This window comes from Eptesicus fuscus, chromosome 12, assembly GCF_027574615.1.
Source record: "Eptesicus fuscus isolate TK198812 chromosome 12, DD_ASM_mEF_20220401, whole genome shotgun sequence".
Classification (NCBI taxonomy): Eukaryota; Metazoa; Chordata; class Mammalia; order Chiroptera; family Vespertilionidae; genus Eptesicus; species Eptesicus fuscus.
This window is the reverse complement of record NC_072484.1, coordinates 27560746-27578586: the sequence shown is the minus strand read 5'-3', so window position 1 is coordinate 27578586 and position 17841 is coordinate 27560746. Positions and strand designations below refer to the sequence as shown.

The window sequence follows — 17841 nt, the reverse complement described above, 5'->3', positions numbered from 1 at the left end:
TGTGGGTTCCTGACTCTGTGCAGGAAAGATTTCAATACAAGTCCAGGTGATTTTGAGAGTACGTTTACTACAGCTGGGGATGGTGAAATGAGGGAAGGGCTTAGAATAGAAAAATCAACAGGAGACAGCCTAGGTGGGGCTGCTTTAGCTTTAAAAAAACTTTATAGGAAAGAAGTGGGCCACGTGGGCTGCATGAACTCACTGAGAAGTAAAATCACAGTGACAGAAGTGTGCCAACACGGGACTGCTGCGAGCTCACTTCAAAGTCAGAGAAAAAGGGCCCTGGGAGACAGGTTCAGGCAGTTAACCCAGGCTGAGCAGCTACTGCCCACTGCTCCCCTGGTTGCAAGTCTTGTGTGGACCCTTAGAGTTTAGGAGAAAGAGAGCAGAGATACACGCCTAAAGGAGAAAGACGTGGGTGTGCTCTAGAAAGAGAGCCCCTGCGTCCTTTGTCTTGAGGCTCTTTATCTTTCATTAGCTGGTGGAAATCCTAGGGGAGGTCTCAGGGGAGGGTCTTAACAGAATCTTCATTAGTTTTCCAGGTGTGTCCTTCAATGTGTTGATTAAGCTAAACGTGCATAAAGAGGGGTCAGGATTCTTTTCTGGTTAGTTTTTTTGTTGTTGTTGTTGTTTTTTTTGTTTTTAGAAACAGGAGCAATCAGGGTGTTTCAATGGTTAGTTTCATTTTTATTTTATTTATTTATTTTAAATATGTTTTTATTGATTTTTAAAGAAAGAAGAAGGGAGAGAGAGAAACATTAATATATCCCCACCACCCCCCCACACACACACACACACGTGCACCCCAAGAATGTGCCCTGACTGGGAATCCAGCCAGCCATCTTTCAGTGCATGGGGTGATACTCAACCAACTGAGCCACACCAGCCAGGGCTGGTTAGTTTTTTTCTTTCTTTTTTTTAAAAAAAATATATATATTGTTATTGATTTTAGAGAGGTAGGGAGAGGGAGAAAGAGATAGAAACATCAATGATGACAGAGAATCATTGATCAGCTGCCTCCTGCACACCCCTTACTAGGGATCGAACCCACGCCCGGGCATGTGCCCTGACCCAGAATCAAACCATGACTTCCTGGTTCATAGGTCAACACCACTGAGCCACTCCAGCGAGGCTGATTAATTTCATTTTTAAAGAACATCCTGGGCTGTCCTGGGATGGATGGTATGGAATGTGTAATTCATTTGTTCCTAAGTGTCCTTGTTTAGGAAAGATAAATTAGCTGGCTATAAATTGCTCAAATTGTTTGGCTTTGTTTAATGTTGTCTCCGTTTCCCTTATTTCAATTTTCAAGGAATTTCCCTAGCTTCTTACTATCCTGACTGAGGAATAGTAACTTTGATTCCTTTTAGGGTAATAGCATATTTTGCAAGAGCAGGGGAGGGGCCCAAGAGCAAGGAGGGCCAGGGCCCTGGCTGCAGAGCCACCTCTGACCATCTCCTCCTCCAAGTCCTGAGCCTTGCTTTCCCACCGCTCCCTGCAGCATCTGTTTATTACAGCGACAACAGCTGTCACGTCAACACATCATCTTAAAAATGGTTTGGGATGGCTTCACTCCTGGGGACTATGCTCAAAGGGTGGGGCTGCTTCCCTGCCCCACACCCCTCTGCCCCATGCTTCTCTCATGGGCGTGTCTAGCCATGGTTGTGGCATGAAGATCCAGTGGGTACATGGGAGGGTCTTTGGAATCAACCCTCCCTCTGCCTCTCCCCTAACCCTCTCAGGCACTGCCAACTCCTCACCCACCTTACACCCCCAAACCCCTCCCCACTGCAGGTCCCCTCTACCCATTTGGCTCTGAAATCTGGCCTCTGTGTCCATTCTCCAAAGTCTTCAGTGGCTTTCTTGGAGAACCCAGGCTGCAGGCCACACCCTCTCCTCCCCTTGGGCCACCACCCTCTCCAGCTTGGCCCTCTTTCCATTCCTCTGACTGCCAACTGCTATCATTCCTTCTCTTCCCATTACACTAATTGTGGGGTTCTTTGTGCTTTCTGCTATTTTCTTTTTCTACACGCTTTGTCTACGGCCTTCAGTACCTATGGGACACCGGTCCCAAGGTCACCTCCAAAGAAAGTGGCCAAGAACAATAGAGGGTTGAAACCCTCTCCCTTCACTTCCTCTTCTCAGTCAGCTCAGTGGGCACAGCTGTCTCAGCCCTCAACTGCTCATGGCCCCGTCCTGTTCCACCTAACATCTGAGTTGGTTGTGAGGTGCCCCTGTAATTCACATTTGATGGGTGGGACACCGGTTGGGGCCTGCACACGGCAGCCTGAGGGCTCCTAGGAAACTATCCCCCCCTGCTCAAAAACTAAAAGAAAAATAAAATAAAAATTAAAAAATAGCATATTTTGCAGTTTATATATTTTAATGTGTGTTTCATCAGCCACTTATGAGCTCTGTCACAAGTTACCTACATCCTCGGTGCCTCTGTTTCCTCATCTGTAAAATGGGCATAATAATAGTACCTTACTCACAGCATTGTTATAAAGATTAAATGAGGAAATCCAGGTCTTTAATGCCCTTAGGACAGTATAGAGCACTCTACCAAACTTAGCTATCATTAGCATATTATAATTGTTTTGAATTACAAAAGTAATATATGTTAGTTGTAAAAATAAATGTAAAAGATCCACATAATATAGAGGTTTATAAAGTAAAAAATGATAATATCTACTCTTCATCCAGCCCCTCCTAATTCTACCTCTGAGAGACAGCCACTGTATGTTGACCCAATTTTTCTATGCTTATTCATGAAACTATCTTAGAACTTTGCTTATCTCCTCTAACAACTGATCCTGGATATCCATTCAGAGCAGGTCTCCTGGAGCCACCTCTTTACATAATATGGATATTAGCTTCTTGCCTGATTTGTATGTGGCTCCAGTATGTGATCAGGGCAACTTTCACAGTTCTATGTAGTCAAGGCCTCACTCTTTTCTTTAAACTATTGGGGTTCGTATAATGCTTAGAAAGACCTTCCCAGTTGCCAGCATTTAGAAATACACTTCCCAGGATCAGAAAACAAAGACTTGCACAGCTCAAGAGAACTTTTGGAACATACATTAATGTTGTGATTCATTAGTGTGAGTGTGTTTTGCTTTTTAGTGGAGGAATTCAAATGACTGAAACCCTTTTAGGTGTTGTGGGGAATGCTACCCTCAGCTAATGATGACAAATGCAGGCATGAGGACATCCCACAACTTGCACAGGTCTCTTCCTTGCACCCCACGGGCTTCCTGTAGGTCATGGTGTGTGTGTTGGGTGGTGGGGGGGGGGGAGCCCGGAAAGAAGGTCAATAATTTGGTGCTCCTGTGGTCTAACCAGCATGGAGTGTAAGCAGATGGTTTTACCTTATTTCCTTATTTCAGAAGGTCACTGTCAAAGATAATAACAGAAAAAATAATTTGGAGACTCAAAAATTACTGATAAAGCCAAGTTGAAGCCAGTAGTTCTTGTCAAGTTCCATGAAGTCCTACACATACTTGAGACTCTCTCTCTGAGAACATCACACAAAAGTATTTGTCAAAAAGACAAGTGAATATTTAAAAGAAAAAAATGTGATTGTTACATTTAAAAAAATATAGTTTTTTATTTGGCTCCTTTGGCCCAGGGATTCAGCGAGTGCTGCTGGGGAGAGGGGAGGTGGTGGTGAGAGGCCAATATGGCTGTAACACTCAGAGGGGGCTGTAACACTCAGGGGTGAGGGGTCCCATCCCTTCTCCCCTCCCCCAGAGAGTGTGATTGTTACATTTTTGACAGTAAGGTATTTCTATGAATATCTTATTACTCATGCTTTTCCCTACATTATTCTTCTCAGAAAAAAAATACTGTGTCTATATAAAGTCAGTACAATTGGCTGAGAAATAGATAATTAATTAATCTTTAGTATTTTATTTACAGAATGCCAACTCATTGGATGGACCAATTTTTAAAAGGGCTATTTTGAAGCCTATAGACACCAATATATATGCATATATATTTAAATTCAACAAATATTTATTTAATGCCTACTATTTCAAAATACTTTCATTAGTTGTGGGGTTTTAAAGATAAAATGGGTAGTTTTTGCTCATAATCTAGTTATTTATATTTTTTACTATTTTCTGTACCTTTTCAGGGAAATAATTAGAAGAATACCAAGCAATTAGGAGCAGAATATTTTATATTTTATGGCAAAGATAATTATCTGTGTGGTTTACCATGTTAATCAATTGGGATGCCCCTCTGACACTGCTATTATATTTAAAGCCTCCAGGAGGGCTAGGATGACCCTTGCCTTTGACATAGTGTTCAAACTCTTTTGCAGTCCTCTCCCACAATAGCCAATAGAATACAGTGGAAAGGACAGTGTGTGACTTCCCAGGATAGATCTTTAAAGAATGGTAGTTTAGATGCTCTCCCTCGTGGGAGCACAACCCTGCCTTTCCCCTCCCCCTTCTCTTCCTCCCAGGCACATTACCTCTCCTAAGCTCGAACGGCCCTTCTTTTGCTTCTGTAACTTGTTTCCTGAGCCTAAGCAATCCATCTGGCTCACTTCTACTACCTCTGTAACTTTCTAAATAGACTTTCTCTTATAATGTGAAAAAAAGAATGGCAGTTTCCATCTTGGTCTCTTGGCTTGCTTACTCTAGGGCAGGGTCTGGCAAATTAGGGCTCATGGGCAAAATCCATCCCGCAGACTGTTTTTGTATGACCTGCAAGACAAGATTGATTTTTATTTTTTTTAAAATATGTTTTTTAAAAGAAGAAGAAGTGACAAAGACTGGATGTGACCCACAAAGCTTTATAAATTTACTATCTGGTCTTTTACAGAAATAAAGTTGCCACGCCAGCTCTGAGGAATCCAGGCACCTGCTATAAGGACACGCATGTAGCCCTGTGGAGAGGCCAATATGGAGAGGAACTGAGGCCTCCCACCCACAGCAAACACACATGTGCTAGCCATGCGTGCGTCACTTTGAAAGTAGTCTCCAACTCCCACCCAAGTCGCCAGAGGATTTCTGCCTCAGCCAATATTAGCCTGTCTCCTCCTGAAAGACACTGAGCCAGAACCATCCATCTAGCCAAGCCAGTGCCCAATAACTGACCCACAGAAACTATAAAAGATAATGACCCTCAAATACAAAATGATTATTGTTGTTTTAATAATTATTAGAAGCAGTAGAATATCCTATATAATAAAAGGGTAATATGCAAATAGACTGAATGGCAGAACAACTGAACAACCAATCAAAGCGTAATATGCTAATGATATGCTAAGGCTGCTCAACTGCTCGCTATGACTTGCACTGACCACCAGGGGGCAGAGAGTCAACTGGTCAACCAGTCGCTATGATGTGCATTGATCACCAGGGGGCAGATGCTCCGACTGGTAGGTTAGCTTACTGCTGGGGTCTGGCTGATCAGAACTAAGCGAGGTGGGCCAGACATGCTCTGGAGCCCTCCTTCAGTCCCTCCCCGGCCAGATCGTGCATGTGTGGGGTCCCTCAGCCTGACCTGTGCCCTCTCGCAATCCAGGACCTCTCAGGGGATGTTGGAGAGCTGGTTTCAGCCCCATCCCACAGGCCACTTCCCTTGGGAGGGTGCCAGATGCTGGGCTCATGGCTGGCAAGCACTGCTGTGGAACACGAGCCTCTCTGATCAGGACTGATTGGGCGCCAGCCCATGGCAGGCTCAGTGGGGTCAGGATGAGCGGAAGCGGCAGGTAGGAGCTGCAGGCAGCCTTAGACTATGGGATTTGGCCCGATTCCTGCAGGCCACCCAGAGGGACTCCATCCATGCATGAATTCGTGCACTGGGCCTCCAGTAAGCATATAAAACTCTTCATTACCATATTGTACCTGCTGATTTCTAAGCTTTGTAGTAGTTTCCAGAAGATTCGCAGCATCACATTCCAGTAAATGGGTAATAATCAAATTATTTTTTTAGTATTCAGAAGCATTATCAGTGTCTGTAGCTAGAGTCTTCAAGTTGCATTTGTTTGCTGCTGACATGGAATACTTTCATTAAACCTAACATTCACATCATAAATTTGTGAGAGAAGTGATTTTATAATTGCTGGCCACCAATCCATCACTTATTCCATCAAGCAGGGTTTTTTAAGTAGTCCTGGAAGGCATTTATTGTTCCCTTTTTACAGATGAAAAAAATAAGGCTCACAGAGGTTAAAAGGCTACTGTCATAAAATTGATTAGTAAGAGAACTGGGATTAAAGCGCACTCTCCTAACTCCGTATTCAAGCCGTTTGTTGATCCAACATTGAGTACAGACAATCCAGAGTGGTTCTTGGTGACAAGTCAGGTATTCATCATATCATGTAAATAAGCTGGAGATACAGAAAATGGATGTTTTTCCCTAGTATTGAGGGATGTCCATCCAACTGTTTTTTTAAGGTCTTCACCATTTGCCTACCATTGTGCAAGTGTTGATTTCAGATACTAAGGTCCAAGTTTATGTTCATTATAAATACTCTGTATGAAAATATAATTAATCTAACCAAAAGTAACCTCACAAGATTATCTGATCATAAATTCCTAACTGGGCAAGTCAGGGTGGGTAGTCATTCTCAAGCCTATAAAAGGATTGTCTTCAGTTTAAGGAAGCCGTGTGCATCTAAGTTAACACACCTTTGACATGCCTCTTTCAGATCCATCTGAAGGGTAACCACCCTTGAGAGAACACATAATCTTGTTAATTGTTCTGTAATCCAATCCCCGCCATGCTTGGGTGAGGATTAAAAACAAAACAAAACATGGTAAACTATTTTCATTCTTTGTTGATTTCTCTCTACTTTAGTTTTTCATTGCAGACATTCACATTTTAAAATTTTTTAAATAGTTTTTCTGTTCTCTTTAGTGTCCACCAAGTGCATTTTATTAATAAACCTCTAGCCATGTGCCCCTGCAAAGCTTGGGCGAATGCCCTTAGCCAAGATGGCCGCAGCTTTCTTCCATTGCCCTTGCTTGCCCTCAGCAAAGATGGCTCCAGCGACTTCCTTTTAAACTCACTTTTCCCTTAACAAACATGGCTCTTCCGCTTCCGGATTCCAGCTTGCCGCTGCTGCCTGATGGTGAGTGTAATTGACGAATATTTTGGGCGGGTTGTCTGGGTTAATTCAGGAGTGCCGTGGGACTGGGGGTAGAGAGGGGAGGGGGTGCTCACAATGCTTTAGATCGTTATCTCACGATTGGGAAGTTATGGCCGCTTCTCCTGGCACACTTCCAATTTCCTGCCCATGCACCCCCTCCTCCACCCCAGTGTGCAGCCTCTGCAGCTTCCGCAGCCTTAGCTTTGGGGATCCCCGGAGTCTGCAGGCAGTGTGTCTGCATGAGCTTAGGTTTTTCTTCTTTAAAAAACAAAACCCATAAAAACCCAGCTTTGTTGAGCTATAATTCACATAAAATAAAATTCACGTTTTTAAAGGTTTGGTGACATGAGACTCTAGAAAAGTCTTACGAGTTTATTTGAGCTGTTGTCTTTTTTTTTTTTTTAACACTAGCTTTTTAAAATTAATGTTTTCAAAATTTGTCCTTGTAGCATGTGCCAGAACCTCATTCCTTTATTGCTGAAAAATATTCCAAGTATGAATATACCAAATTTTACTTATCCATTCATTAGTTGATGGACATTTGGATTTTCACTTTCCGTCTATTATGAATAAAGCTGCAATGAATATTTGTGAAGGTTTGTGTGAACACGTTTCTATTTCTTGAGCATGTACCTACAAGTGGAATTGCCTGGACAAAGTGTAACTATTTATCCTTTGAGACACTGCCAAACTGTTTTCCAAAGTGCCTGCACCATTTTACCTTTTTATTTTTATGTGACTATCCAGTTATCTCAGTGTTGAAAGGCAGTCTTTTCCCTGTAGAACTGTCTTGACACCCTGTGGAAAATCAGTTGAGGAATAGACATATTTCTATAGAAGACATACAGATGGCTACAGACACATGAAAAGATGCCCAACATCACTAATCATCAGGGAAACGCAAATCAAAACACAATCAGATATCAACTCATACCTGTTAGAATAGCTATTACCAAAAAGACAATAAATACCAAGTGTTGGTGAGGATGTGGAGAAAAGGGAACTCGCATGCACTGTTGGTGGGAATGTAAAGTGGTGTAGCCACTATGGAAAACAGTATGGAGGTTCCTCAAAAAATGAACGATTCAGCCCTAGCTGGTATGGCTCAGTGGATAGAATGTTGGCCTGTGGACCAAAGGGTCCCAGATTTGATTCCTGTCAAGGGCACATAGTTGTAGGCTCCTCCTCGGGCCCAGGCCCTGGTCAGAGCTCATGCAGGAGGCAACCAATCAATGTGTTTCTCTCTTCAATGTTTCTCTCTGTCTTTCCCTCTCTTCCACTCTAAAAGATCAATGGAAAAATATCCTTGGGTGAGGATTAACAAAAAAAACAAAACAAAACAACAATAAAAAATGAACAATTCAGCAATTCCACTTCTGGGTATTTATCCAAAGAAAACAAAAACACTAAGTAAAAAAGATATACCTTATGCTTATTGAAGCATTATTTACAACTAGAGGCTCGGTGCACAAAATTCGTGCATAGGGGGTGGAGGGGAGTTCCCTCAGCCCAGCCTGCACCTTCTCCAATCCAGGACCCCTCCGGGGATGCTTGACTGCCGGTTTAGGCCCGATACCAGGGATCAGGCCTAAACTGGCAGTTGGACATCCCTCTCACAATCCAAGACTGCTGGCTCCTAACTGCTCACCTGCCTGCCTGCCTGATCACCCCTAACTGCCCCCCTCCCCCCACCCCCCGCTGGCCTAATCACTCCTAACTGCCTCTGCCTGCTGGCCTGATTGCCCCCTAACTGCCAGCCCGGTTGCCCCCAACTGCCCCCCACCCACTGGCCTGGTAGACCCTAACTGCCCCCCCCTGCCAGCCTGGTCACCCCTCACTGCCCCCCTCTGCTGGCCTGGTTGCCCCTAACTGCCCCCCTCCCACACCAGCCTGGTTGCCCCTCACTGCCCCCCCTGCTGGCCTGGTTGCTCCCAACTGTCCCCCCTGCTGGCCTGGTCACCCCACACAGCCTGCTTGTTCAGTCGTTTGGTCATCCCTCACTAACTCTCCCCCCCCCCCCCCCGTCCCCCTGCCAACATTGTTGCCCCATGAAGCCTGCTGTTCGATTGTTATTGTGAGGGTGTCCTGACCAATTTGCATATTACCCTTTTATTAGTATAGATTGTCAAGATACAAAAGCAACCTGTGTTCATCGATAGATAAATAGATAAAGAACGTGGTATCCTATATAATAAAAGGCTAATATGCAAATCAACCGAACAGTAGAACAACTGGTTGCTATGACATGAACTGACCACCAGGGGGCAAACACTCAACACAGGAGCTGCCTCCTGGTGGTCAGTTCACTCCCACAGGGGGAGCGCCGCTCAGCCAGAAGCCCTGAGTGGCAGTGGTGGGAGCCTCTCCCGCCTCTGCAGCAATGCCAAGGATGTCCAACTTCCAGGTTAGGCCTGCTGTGGTCCTAAGTCGTCAGTTGGACATTCCTTGAGGCTCCCAGACTGTGAGAGAGTGCAGGCCAGGCTGAGGGACCCCGCACTAAGTGCACAAATTTCATGCACCAGGCCTCTAGTGTATATAGAATGGACTATTACTCAGCCATAAAAAGAATGAAGTCTTGGCCCAGCCAGCATGGCTTAGTGGTTGAGTGTTGACCTATGAACTAGGAGGTCACGTTTTTGTTTTTTTTTTTTTTAAATTACTTTATTGATTAAGGTATCACATATTTGTCATCAACCCCCTCCCCCCATTCCCTTCCCAAACCCCCCCACACGCATGCTCCCCTCCCCCTGTTGTCCATGATCACTGGTTAGGCTCATATGCAAGCACACAAGTCCTTTGGTTGATCTATCTCCCTTGTCCCCACCCTCCCCTACCTTCCCTCTGAGGTCTGACAGTCTGATCAATGCTGTTCTTGTTTTTCAGTCTATGTTGTTCATCTTTTCCCCTAGATGAGTGAGCTCATGTGATACTAGGAATACACTTATAGGAACCGAAAATGAGACAAGCAATAATAGTTATGCTGAGAGGCAAATGAATCAGTCTATAGTGAGTTTCTTTCTGGGCCAACAGTTCTTTTGAGTCCCGGTTTCTATGTCCAACAGTTGTTTATGTGTTCATAACAGCAATGATATTTCAGTTCTGGGTGGTGGACAAATGGTGGTAATGCAGGTCCGGCCCTCTCTGGTTTGGTCCTGGGCAATCTGCAGTGACGCATATCTGCTGACTGCTAGTATGGCAAGGCATCATCAGCGTCTTCCATCTCTGGAGGAGGTCACGTTTTGATTCCTGGTCAGGGCACATGCCTGGGTTTTGGGCTCAATCCCCAGTGTAGGGATTGCAGGAGGCAGTAGATCAATGATTCTCATCAATGATATTTCTATCTCTCTCTCCCTCTCCCTTCCTCTCTGAAACAATAAAAATATATTTTAAAAAGAATGAAAATAATTTTAAATATATTTTAAAAAGAATGAAATCTTGCCATTTGTGACAACATGGATGAATCTAGAGGGTATTATACTAAATGAAATAAGTCAGAAAAAAAATACCATATCATTTCACTTATATGTGGAATCTAAAAAAAAAAACAAGACAGAAATAGACTCATAGATACAGAGAACAAACTGATGACTGCCAAAGGTGGGGGGGGGGGGGGGTGGGAGGATTGGAAAAATAGGTGAAGCGCATTAATAGATACAAACTTTCAATTATAAAATAAATAAGTCACCAGGATATAATGTAAAGCATAGGGAATATAGTCAATAATATTGTAATTACTTCCTATGGTAATGGATGGTTATAAGACTTATTGTGGTGATAATTTCATAAGGTATATAAATATTGAATCACTATGTTGTATACCTGAAACTAATATAATATTGTATATCACCTATACTTCAATTTAAAAAAAAAAAATCAATTGACCATAAATGTAAGATTTTACAACTGGACTCTCACTTCTATTTCGTTGATCTATATGTTCAATCTTTTGCCAATACTATACAGTTTTGATTATTGTAACTTTTCAGTAAGTTTTGAAATTGGAAAATATGAGTCTTCTAACTTTGTTCTTTTTCATAATTGTTTTGGCCATTCTGGGTATTGCATTTCCATATGAATTTTTGAAAGAATTTTGTCAAATGTCAACCAAAAAGAAAGGCAACTGAGATTTTGATAAGAATTGCCTTGATCTATAGATCAATTTGGGCAATAAAATGTCAGGTCTTCCATGAACATACGATGTCTTTCCATTCATTTAGCTCTCCAGTCTCTTTCAACATTTATTTTGTAGTTTTCAGTGTATATGCCTTACACATTTTTATTAAATATTTCCTAAATATTTTATTTTTTGATGCTATTGTAAATGGAATTGTGTTCTTTTAATTTCAATTTAACTATTTCTTGCTAATGTATATAAATATGTGAGTTCCACCTGGCCAGTGTTGCTTAGTGGTTGAGTATCAACCTATGAACCAGGAGGTCACAGTTTGATTCCCAGTCGGGGCACGTGCCTGGGTTGTGGGCTTGATCCCCCTACTGGGGCATGCAGGAGGCAGCCGATCAAGTATTCTCTCTCATCATTGATGTTTCTATCTCTTCCCCTCTCCCTTCTTCTCTGAAATCAATAAAGATATTTTTTAAAATAAATAAATAAGTTTTGCAGCTCAACCTTTGTCTCCAATTGAACTTTCTTGAGGGTTAACCCCAGGTTCTCTCCTCTTCTTTACGTGTGTGTGTGCGCGCGCGCGCGTGTGCATATACACATTTTTAGAACCATTTGAGAGTATGTTGTAGACATCATGTCCCCCTACCAATATATATTGAAGAGGCATTTCTAAAGAATAAGGTCATTCCCTTATACACCAGGTTTTGTTGAAAACGGGAGGGAGCAATTTAGGCATGTTGAAAAGTCTAAGTGACAGTCCAGTGGAACAGAAGTGAGAGAGGGGATTATTGTCTCTGAAGGCTATGGACAGATCCAAAGAGTGGCATCTAAGGCCCAGGCTGGCCCCTTGTAATTCAAGCTCTTTTAAGAAAGGAAAATATGCAATTCTGGAGAAGGAAGTTGAACCGCATATCAAAAATTTGGGGGCAGCCTGGCCAGAGTGGCTCAGTTGGTTGAGCATCTTCCTGTGCACTGAAGGGTTTCCAGGTCGATTCCCGGTCAGGGCACGTACTTGGGTTGTGGGTTTGGTCCCAGCCTGGGCATGTGCAAAGGCATCTCTCCCTTCCTCTCTCTAAGCATGTCCTTGGGTGAAGATATAAAAAGTTTTGGGGCAAAAAATAATCATTGTATTTTACTTGCCAGCCTACGTGGTTTCAGACCATAATGAGAAGCGGCTCTTCTATACCTATTACTTGCTTTGTGCTTTACATGCACAGGTTCTTATTTGTTCACATACCTAGTATGGAATGTATTTGACGTTTAATGTAAGCTATTCTAAAAGAAAAGGTAGATGTCACATCAATGTACTATTTGTTTTAAAGAAGGATTCCTTTTGCTTTAACGTTGATAACGACACCTTCAGTTGATGGTTGATTTCAAGGCACCTTTGTAGGCAGGCATTCATTGACCTACCTATTTGACCCCTTCCAGAAGATTCCAGAGCAGTGTTTGGTAACATGAGGAGAGAAGGAGGAGCCACTGATAGCTGGCAGCAGAGGTGTTTGCTGAGACTTCAGGCCTGATTGGCTAATGTAGCACGTGTGAAAAGACAGGACGTTCTTGCTTCTTTGGAAACATTAATTACTCCACTCCTTTCAGAAGCAATCAGCTGATCTCTTGGCTCACTCTCGGCTAGAGCAAATGTTCACAACAGCATGTGACTTGATGTCTTCAAACAAGAAGGGTCTTGCCAGGTCTCTCTGTTGATTTGTTTCCATCCACCTCCTCCTGTCTGTGCCTGCTTAGGTCACAGTATGGAGGCTGTGCAGACAGAGGAGACGGGGAGGTCTTGGTGCTGAGTTCATCCTAGCTTGGTACTTTCTAGATGGGTTTCCTTGGGCAAGTTACTATACTTGTCTCTGTGTCTGGGTCTGACTGACTGTAAATTAGGGTAATAATTGGGTTACCTGCTTCATAGAGCGGTTGCAGATAAAGCTTAGCACAATATCTGGCATGCAACTAACACTTGATAAATGATAACTATTCTTTTTTTTTTTTAAGATTTTTTTATTGATTTTTAAAAAGAGAGGAAGGGAGAGGGAGAGAGAGAGAGAAATACTGATGTGAGAGTGAGACATTAATTGGTTGCCTCCTGCACACCCCCCCAACCGGGGATCAAACCCACAACCCAGGCATTTGCCCTGACTGGGAATTGAACCCCACAAACTTTAGGTGCACGGGACGATGCCCAACCAACTGAGCCACACTGGCCAGGCCAACTACTCTTATTATTATACTAGAGGCCCATTGCACAAAAATTCGTGCAAGAGTAGGCCTTCCTTCCCCCAGCTGCCGGCACCAGCTTCCTTCCATCATCTGGGACCTGGGCTGCTGGCAGCGACTTCCCTCCGGCACCCAGGACCCAGGCTGCCAGCACTGGCTTCCCTCTGGCACCCGGGACCTGGGCTTCCCTCCTCCGGCTGCCAGCAGGCACCTGGGCCCCAGGCTGCTTCCCTTCGGCCCCAGCTTTGTCAGGAAGGACGTCCAGAATGACGTCCGGAAGATGTCCAGTCTAATTAGCATATTACCCTTTTATTATTATGGAAGATAGATAGATGGAGATTTGTCAGGAAGGACGTCCAGAATGACGTCCAGAAGATGTCCAGTCTAATTAGCATATTACCCTTTTATTATTATAGACTGTCCATGTTATTCTGAAATTGCTTCTTTCATTTATTCAAACCTACATCTTTTTTTTTTTTTTTAAATATATTTTATTGATTTTTTACAGAGAGGAAGAGAGAGGGATAGAGAGTTAGAAACATCGATGAGAGAGAAACATCGATTAGCTGCCTCCTGCACACCTCCCACTGGGGATGTGCCCGCAACCAAGGTACATGCCCTTGACCGGAATCGAACCTGGGACCCTTGAGTCCGCAGGCCGACGCTCTACCCACTGAGCCAAACCGGTTTCGGCCAAACCTACATCTTTGAAGTCTTTCAAGTTCTGACTATCATTTTAATAGTTGCAGAATATTACATAACCTGGAATACTGCCTCCTCCCAAACCCCTTTCTTCTACTTTCTCTAACTCAGTTGATAATACAATCCAGGTGCCATTCCTCATTGGCTCTCTATTTCTCCTTAGTTCCTTTATTCATTCAGTTATTTAGTTCTACTCTCATTTTCCCTCCTAAATATGTTCTTAATCTGCCCCTGCTCCTGACTGGTAGTGCTCTGCCCTTGTTCACAAACTCTTCTTCTCTCACCAGGACCACTGCAGGTGAATAAATTCCTGTTGTTTTTGAGATTGCCTGCCACTGGGCATAGGCCCTGCAAAGCCACCTATTTCCCAGCTGCCATATCTACAGATCTGGCTGTGTAACTCCTCTGCATAGTACACGGTGGCTCAGGGCAGTCATGATGCATGCTGTCTAGAATAAGATTTATTGATGACAACAACTTATGAGCCAGAGACTAGCAGAGGATCCAGGATCTCCCCAGGCCCATAGTTATTTTACAGAGAGATGGGGGGGGGGGGGGGGGGTGGATATACTGCAAGGAGCCTCTCCCCCACCACACACACACACACACACACACGCACACACACACACACACTCAATTAGAGAACCCAACCTCAGGAGGAGTAAGGAACAACTCATTTTTATTTATTTATTTTTTTCACAACTCATTAAAAATAATAATTCCTGTCTTTTTAAAAAATATGCCTTTATTAATTTTTAAAGAGAGAAGAACAGAGAGGGAGAGAGACACACACACATAGATCGGCTGCTTCCTCCACTCACCCTACCAGGGATCTAACCCAGAACCCTGGCATGTACCCTGACCAGGAATCAAACTGGCAACCTCTTGGTGCATGGGATGACATTCAACCAACTGAGTCACATTGGCCAGGGCAGGAACAACTCATTTTTAACAAGAAATGTCCCAACACTGAACCTAATAAGCCACTTGCACGGTCCCCAGAGCTCAGCTAAAGCGTTTGTATATCTCCCTGGCTGGTGATTCAGTGGTTGAACATCGATCCGTGCACCAAGAGGTCACAGGTTCAATTCCCAGTCAGGGCACATGCCCAGGTTGTGGGCTTGATCTCCTCTTGCACGAACAGCAGGGGGTGTTCAGGAGGCAGCTGATTGATGATTCTCATCATTGATGTTTCTATTTCTCTCTCCCTCTCTCTCTCTCTCTGAAATTAATAAAAATCTATTTTAAAAATTAATAAAAACATATTTAATAAAAGATTTTGGATATCCAAGTTGCTGATAGCAGCCGGGCTTGATGTCCTTCCCAGACTTGGCACAGGACGGGGAGAGGGTGCCAACTAAGACCACAGGGTTTGTCTCTCCAGTTACACAGTGCATGACTGTTCCTTGACTCTCCCTTTAAACTCCTGACACCCCATGCCACTGTGGTTGCCCAAGCTGGTTCTCCTGGTGTTCACACTGTCCCCTGGCCATGGCCTGGTCTGCTTTATGCACGTGGATCACCTCCAGTAAACTTCCTACCCTTTCCGGGCTCCATTCTGTTTTGTCATTGTGTTGACATGGTATGTTTCTGGGTTTGGATCACCCCAAACTGAGCAACTTGAAGGAAAAGCCCACCACATTCATCTTTATATCCTCAGAGCCTGGCACCTGGCCTGGCATGTCAAACAATTGGCTAAATGCATGTTTGAGTAGGCCACAGAGGAAAGTGCAGATCACCTATAATCTCACTACTCGGAAATTAAACCACTGGATTAGTTACCAGTAAAATTAATTTGGGATACACTCTTCAGGATTTGGTTTTTCTAGCTATAGGTCTATTTATTTCACACGCACGCATCTCACACATGACATTTTATTTTACAGAATCTGGATCAAATCCTACGTATTGTTTTAAAATCTATTTTTATTGAACATCTCATGAACAGTTTCCCTTCTCGTTAAATGTTCTTATAGTCCTTGAATTATTTCATCCTCATCAGTCACACAGCCTATTTTCCAGCTGGAATTGTTCATGGTTTCTTTCATAATGAGAACATTTGTTTCTCATGAGGAAGAAAAGACGGTAAACAAATACTGGGTTTAAAGGACAGACAAGGAAGTAAAGACAGATTATCCTGGTTCTACTGTGCTTTGGCCTTTACGGTTCTGGGACTTCAGTCCTTCAAGTCACGACTGTCTGAATGGAGGCTCCTCTTTGCAAAGCTTTTTGTGTTGATTGTTTTATTTTTCCCATGGCAGGACTATGGCAACTCCGCAAGCCACTCCAGACAGCCAGTCAGAGGAGAGCAACACTCTGGAGCTGCCATCGGCTTGTGACCTAAGAGATTACGTGCTGCGGGAACCCAGCCAGGAGGCCCACAGCGAGGCTGTTAGTTCTGCAGAAGGCCTTTCCATTCTTTCCTCTTCTGAGGTGGATCCAGGTAAGGAGCAGAGTTTAAAACAAACTAACACTAAAAAAGACAACAACAAAAAAAACAAAAACCCTAACATATACAGGGATGCAATAGTTTGTTTCTCTCTCTCTCTCTGTGGAATGATTCATTGGCTCAGGTAGAAAAACGTCTCAACAAAACCAGGGAGACACTTCAAAGGACAGCCTCCCTGGTGTGACGACCACAAAAAGCTGTTTCCTGGAAGCTGTTTTATTTTTTTTTGTCTGCGTCCCTTTCTGATCTCCATCCAAATGCATCAGAGGCAGGGGAACACTTGGTTCAACAGGGAGAGTGGGATTGTTTTTTGGTTTTGTTCTCTTAAAACTTCAGAAAATAGCAATGTGGGCCAGTTATGTGTTATAGACAATAGCAATAAGGACTTTAATATTCCTCGTATGAAGGGTACTCTGAATTTAGGTAACAACTTTTCTATAAGCTTCTCTGACTCAGTTTACCCAAAAGTCTGTTATTTAAGCTTAATGATAATTCCTTGACGTAGTGACCATCCCTGGTTGTAAAGCTCACGTCTTCCCCGCCATTCATTGTCCAGTTCAGACCTGGAGGTCCACAGACCTGGATTCAGAGCCTGGCTCTGTTCTTCCAGAGAATTCGGTGTGGGCTCTGTTTTTTATTTTTTATTGACTTTTGGATGAACAAACCATAAAGCAACTGTTATCATTTCCAATTTGGTTGACAGTTCTAAAAGGGAGAAGCATGTTGAAAGATTTATATTGGAGTATTTGTTAATAATATAGACATTTCATGCAAAAATAAATAAATAAAAGGTTCTTTTAGAAGTGCGGAGAGAGGTCTAAACATGGGAAGGCGTGCTCAGGTGCTAAGACAAACATTTTGCATGTATCAGTGGCATAGTGCTGGGTCAGGCGGTCTGGCTTGAATTCAGGTTTTGCTTCTTCCTGTGGTTTAACCTTGGGCAAGTCACTTGGCCTCTGTTTTGGTTTCCTCCTTTGTAAAATGGAGATAATAACACCTACCTTGTTGTGGGGAGGGATCATGAGAATGAATATGTGTGAGGCATGTGGTACTGGCCCATGGTGGACTCTTGGAAATCCTACTCTTCATAACCTCACAGCATCTGGGCCACACAACCCACTACCACGCTGACCAAGCTCCCTTTACCTTTATGGCACCCACTTCCAGGGGACCCTTCGTGCTGCCTATCCATCACACACTGTTTTCCTAAAGTTCACTCTCCCGCCTCCTAGATGACTG

General features: G+C 43.5%; 1 protein-coding gene across 3 annotated transcripts in view; it reads left to right on the top strand.

Annotated features, from left to right (window-relative positions):
• SHLD1 (shieldin complex subunit 1) overlaps positions 1-17841 on the top strand; it is a 95145-nt gene that overhangs the window by 18506 nt on the left and 58798 nt on the right. The window contains exons 1-2 of one of the 3 annotated variants that reach the window (XM_054724451.1): positions 7037-7087; positions 16415-16596. In XM_054724451.1, the coding sequence (XP_054580426.1) occupies positions 16419-16596 (178 nt within the window). In that variant the 5' untranslated portion in view covers positions 7037-7087; positions 16415-16418. Of the gene's footprint in view, positions 1-7036; positions 7088-15716; positions 15736-16414; positions 16597-17841 lie in introns of those variants that run through there. The other 2 variants (XM_054724452.1, XM_054724450.1) reach the window with 2 other exon arrangements.